The 5,566-nt window shown below is 41.2% G+C and overlaps 1 protein-coding gene across 3 annotated transcripts in view; it reads left to right on the forward strand.

The window, feature by feature from the left end:
• The window catches only part of Slc10a7 (solute carrier family 10 member 7), a 276,689-nt gene extending 272,810 nt beyond the window's left edge, over positions 1-3,879 (forward strand). For all 3 annotated transcript variants that reach the window (XM_017796730.2, XM_017796731.2, XM_017796732.2), the window contains one exon: positions 1,425-3,879. In XM_017796730.2, the coding sequence (XP_017652219.1) occupies positions 1,425-1,454 (30 nt within the window). In that variant the 3' untranslated portion in view covers positions 1,455-3,879. The remainder of the gene's footprint in view (positions 1-1,424) is intronic.
• Positions 3,880-5,566: the final 1,687 nt, after the last annotated feature.

Consider the following 5,566-nt stretch of genomic DNA (forward strand, 5'->3'; position numbering starts at 1 on the left):
AACATCCAAGAAGGTTAGTTCCACCAGTCTGGTACTTTTAATTACCATGTGCCATGTAGATAAAGCTTGGGCAAAGACCAAACGTTCTCAGGTCAACCTTGCCTAGACATGTATTATATTCCTTGAGCTAGTTACTGGTTGGCCCACCAACCCAGCCACTGAACCTCTTTCTCAGGGTTAGCAGGAGTTTAGTATCTTTTCTTTAACTGTTTGTCCCTCTCTTCTGTTTATCAGTGTATCTGAGAAAGTATGTATATGTGTGTCTGTATGTGTCTGTATGTCTGTGTGTTGCCCCTCAGAATTTATACATATAAATTTTAACCCCCAAAATGAAGAAATTTATCTGGGGCTGGTAGAACAGGCCTATAAATCTAGCTACAGGAGACTGAGGCAGGAGGATAGCAGATCCAAGGCCAGCCTGAGCTGCAAAGTGAATTTAAAATCAGCCTGGGCAACCTAAGTGAAATCCATTTAGCTCAGATTTTTTAAAAGGGCTGGCCTAGGGTATAGCTTAGTGGTTGAGCATTTGTCTAATGCATGAAGCTCTGTGTTTAATCCCAGGACTACAAAAAGGGGGGGGGGGATTTGAAGAAAGTTGTTTGAAAATCCAAATAAGCTTGACAATATGCAGTCACACTAAACAGAAAATGAATCAGAGTAGGTTTTCCTTCTGAATGTTGTAAACTTTGAGACTAAAGTGACCATGCTGCTCATTCTCCCTTCACATACAAGCACTGGAATTATTAGAATATATTCATGATTACCACTCTGATTTGCAAGTAATACTGAGACCCAAAGCCACCATGTAGTGCAGAGCAGACGTGTATAAATAGCCAGGCCAAGGTGGGGGAAGATGACACAGTCTGCTGGCCAGTGAGGTGGGAGTTAGTTCTGTTTCTAAAGGTTTGGATTATTACTATATAGTCTATTTGAATGCATGTGCCAGTTAGCTTTCTGTTACTATAATAAATATCCAAGACAGTCAACTTACAAAGAAGGAAGGTTTATTTTGGCTCACAGTCTTGGAAGTATCAATCCATAATCAATGGCTCTGTTGCTTTGGAGTCTGTGAGAGACAGCACATCATGTGAGGATGTATAGAGCAAAAATCCCTCACTTCATGACTGGGAAGCAAAACAGAAAAAGAGAGAGAAAGAGACCAAGATCCCATAATCCTCTTTGAAGACGCATCCCCAAAGACCTGAATACCACCCATTAGGTCCTACCCTTAGGAGGTCTATCGCCTTCCAGTGTTACCACACTAAGGACCAAGCTTTTAACATGTGGATCTTCAGGAACATTCTGGATCCAAACTATACCAGTAGCTGTCTTCTTACTTCCGATAGCTTCAGCCATCTGGTACAGATTGATGCATTCACTTTGCGGATGCCGTCCAACTCTGAACATGTTCTCATTTTTCATAGGGAGTGAAGTTGACGAGGCCAACGGTATAACTCAGGAGATGCACTTCCTGCAGCAGTGTATGTATGTACAGGACTGTGCATACAGGCAGTTCCGAAGACTTGTACTTGTGAATGTTGCTTTGATGCATATTTTATTTTTTTACAGGAAAAAATATGATATACCTTTTTAAGTGCCTTAAAATGTTTTTAGCAAGAGCATTATTTCCCAAACATGCTGTTGGTTGGTTACCGCCAGGGGTGGTACAGTATCTTGAACTTAATTTTTTTCCTCGCACGGAAAATAGTCATATTAAGAAACAAGAAGCTAACGGGCTTCCCCGTACCACTTTTTGTGCAAAACAACTCTGCGATAGTTACTGTAGTGTTTGAAATGCGGTCACACCATCAAGAGACTATATCCTTCTGATGACAGCAAAAAATTCCGAAGTCTTATTCGTGCACACTTTGACTCGCTGTGCGATTCTTTTTTTCTACAATTGTGACATGCCTCTTCCTTACCAACTCAGCAGGGGTCACAGATCAACTATGCTGAAAAGCACAAGGCACCTCTGCATTCCTTGACATCATGTGTTTAGACATTCCTTCACATAATTCCCCTGCCCCAGAAACTCTTCTGTCCTATCATAAGAGAGTGTGGTGTCATGTCTTAAATTTATTATAGGCTGCTTCAAAGAAAGGGCCTGATGTGTGTCTATGAGTAAAGTGGAGTATTGAGGTGAACTGCAGGGTTTAGTTCGGGGGTTTTAATTACATCTCAATGTTGTTTTCCCTTTTTTCTCATAATTTGTTGTTTCCCAACACACCTGCACACTCACAACAGCCAAAGGTGACATACAAGAACATTACAATCGGTTTGAGAGCAGCAACAATTAACAATGGATTATGTTCACATCCGACTACTGGGACCAAATTCTTTTCCTGTTACACAGATGTTCCGAACACTTTCCAAGCTGCCCATTTGCTGGAAACAGCCTATTACTGTTACATGCTTGGAATGAGCACACTTAACATTTGAAACAATTTATCAATGAGAATTTCCTTTGCTGACTTGACAAATGTTTGCAAACTTTTAAGAAATCAAATCATCTTCTCTTAGGAATCACTGCAGACGTAACAGTCATGAATGCAAGTGAGTATTACAGATGCCCCTTGCCTAGCCAGGTGTCTGGAAGGTTGGGTACAGAAAATGCAGGATCATTCATTCACCAAAATATCAAGCAAAACTAATCCTGAATCAGGCACCAGCTTTCAAAGCAGTATCTGACACTGGCCTCTACTGTGGCTAGAAGAACTTAAGCTGGACCCAGATGGGAAAAAAAGCAATGTATAAGTGAAGGGAACCCCTTTTCCATGTTCCCTAACATTTTCCTGTCACTTTGTTTCATCCGTTCTTGATGACAAATAAAATTAGCATCCTGGGTCTCACTGAGACCCTGCTGTGTCTTCAACAGTTACTGTCGTCGTTATTGGACCCACAACAAAAATTCATTCCTTCACATTTTCCCAAGCTTATCGATAAAACTGACATTCCTGTTACTTCCAGGCCTTATCTTTTGTTAGACTCAGAACCTTATAAATTCAGCAGACCTTCCAGAGATCCATGCTGAATAAGCTGTAGGGTATACTGTTGGGAGAATTACTTTGTCTAAAGTAGCATGACTTGGCTTAACAATTGGGGCGCTTACCTGTGGAGCACTGCTCAGCTGTCCTGTTCCTCTTTTATAAGCTTCTGTGAGTTTTAGAGTAGGTGGAAATTGTCTGCCGGAGCTATCATAGCAATCTTTTTATTTGAATATTAGTTTTTCCTTCAACTTATCTACCTCTATTGTCTAACACCTATAGTAGGTGTGATTATGGGATAAAATTTAGCTGAAAATGCTATGATAATGTTTTATCTTTTACTTTAAAAAGTTCTTTTGTTTTCAAATAATCTGATTGACACCGTGCGTTTTGATGGCTTTGGTGACATGTCTATGGCTACTTTTTTACCCAAGTACTGTAGCATATTTTTCCATAGGGAACAAAAACTAAAATCAAAATTTATTTTAATTCATGCTTATTGGAATTTAATTATGCAGCTTAAAATATTTTATTATGTTTACACACTGTCAAATGGCATTTGTTTTGTCCAAATGTATTTATAAAAGAAATGCATTGGATTATACTCATGTTTACTCATTTTTCCACCGGACTTTTTTTAAATGGTTGAAATCTGATTTTTTGTTGTTGTTTTGTTTAAGGAATAGTAATGATAGTCTTTACACATGTTCTAAGTTTTAAGAGTCTGTGAATTTTTTCTTAATTTTTCCCTATTCTGTTTTAAACACCTCTGTTGACGGTCAGTGTTTATGCTAAATACCAAATTGTTTGTAAAGGATGGCTAAGTAATGAAGTAGGTTATTTATGATGAATGGAAAGTAAAAAATAATTCTATGATTAAACAAAGATGATTGAAGAATCTGTGGCTCTTTTTCTGAGGTATTCACCATGCTTTCCAAGGGGATCCTGGATTCACTGGGTGCTGCTACAGTGCTGTTTATGGGGGAACAGACATGCGACATGTGTCAGAGTCCTCCCAGGTACCCATTGCCAGCCCTGCGTTTACCACGCCACACAGTGAAAACACACTTGCCCTTGCTGTGGTAGAGACACGTCTGTAAACAGCACTGAAAACCAGGAAGAGAACAGAAGAGAAGCACTTGGAACAGGAGGTGTGGACTTGAACACTCTTCTCATATTTTTGATTAATTTGAAATCTGGGGGTGGGGGGCTCTGGGAGGCTACTGACTGGGAGGAGGGTATAAAGATGACTAAGATGTGAATGAATACACAAAAATCCAATTAAAAAAAAAAAGACGAAACTTTCACATGCCTTTCCCAAACCCAGGGATTCTTTGATAAGCAAGTTACCTTGTAGAATGCCACACCTTTGTGTTCTTGTGTTTCCTCTTGCTTAGAGTCCCCTTCCCTATGGAAACGACACCTCTTCCAGGAGGCCTTCCTGGGTTCCTGGTCTGAAGCCCTTGCTGTTGTAATGGTTAGTTGGCCTGTCTGCCTCCTCCACTCTGGCATGCACCTCTGTTGCCCTCCATGGCGTTTCCAGGCCTCGTCTCACTGCAGTGGCCAGCATCTAACCCTGAGCTCTACTGTGTGCTCTGTCCACCTGCACATGGAATTTGGGTCTGTGACTTGTTCTGTACAGAGTTCTAAGCACAGTGAATGTTTGGGGATGCACAAACTTAAAACTAAGTGGTAGCAACAGTCTCCACGTTATTTCCCCGTTCCCTGGAATTCCCACTAGGCACCCTCCCCATCTCCACCTACCCTGTTACCAGCTCTTCCTCTTCCCCCCTCTTTCTCTCTTCCAACCCCCCAGGTTCACCAACACATAGGTCAGATGTCTTCTCTGACTTCTTAGATGTGTCTCAGGGCCTCCTCACAAAAGCCAGAGGATGCTGTAAAATGTCACTTCCCCTTGAGGGTGCTATAACCTGATAGATGCTTCAGACTCTCCATTTTCCTCTTGTTCAGACTTACCTACCCCCTTTCCCGAACTAGGCATTGGGTAGGTAATAAGATGGCTCAGCAGGCAACAGTACATGCTACCAAGCCTGATGATCTGAGTGAGTTTGATCCCCAGGGCCCACATGGTAGAAGGAGATTTTTCCACATGCACTCTGGCTTGTGTACACACAGACACACACATACACGTACACACAATAAATAAATGTGATAAAATTAAATTGTCAGAGAGATGCACATTTAAATGAGCTACTGTTTTCAGCCTATGAGATTGACAAAAGACTTTAAATTTTCAAAGAGTGACAGGGTATTGGGAGAGCCACTCATGTCCTGCTAGTTGAAACACAAATGAGATGGAACTTGTAGAGAGCTATGTAGCAGTGCCATCGAAAGGTCAGCTATCTGTGTCCTTCAACCTAGATCTTTCATTTCTTGAATATACTCTGCAGAAAGCGCCAAATGCACAAGAATCTATGGCAAGAATGTTTTCTGAGCCTTGATGAGAATGAAGGCCCACTCAGGCTCCCGAAGTAGGGAAATGTCTAATCAACAGCATATTATAGACTACTGAGATGCCACGGAAAAGAGAAGGTTGGACATGGTGCACAGGTCATCCCAGC

This window comes from Nannospalax galili, unplaced genomic scaffold (assembly GCF_000622305.1).
Source record: "Nannospalax galili isolate Female #2095 unplaced genomic scaffold, S.galili_v1.0 scaffold1272, whole genome shotgun sequence".
NCBI classification, from domain to species: Eukaryota; Metazoa; Chordata; class Mammalia; order Rodentia; family Spalacidae; genus Nannospalax; species Nannospalax galili.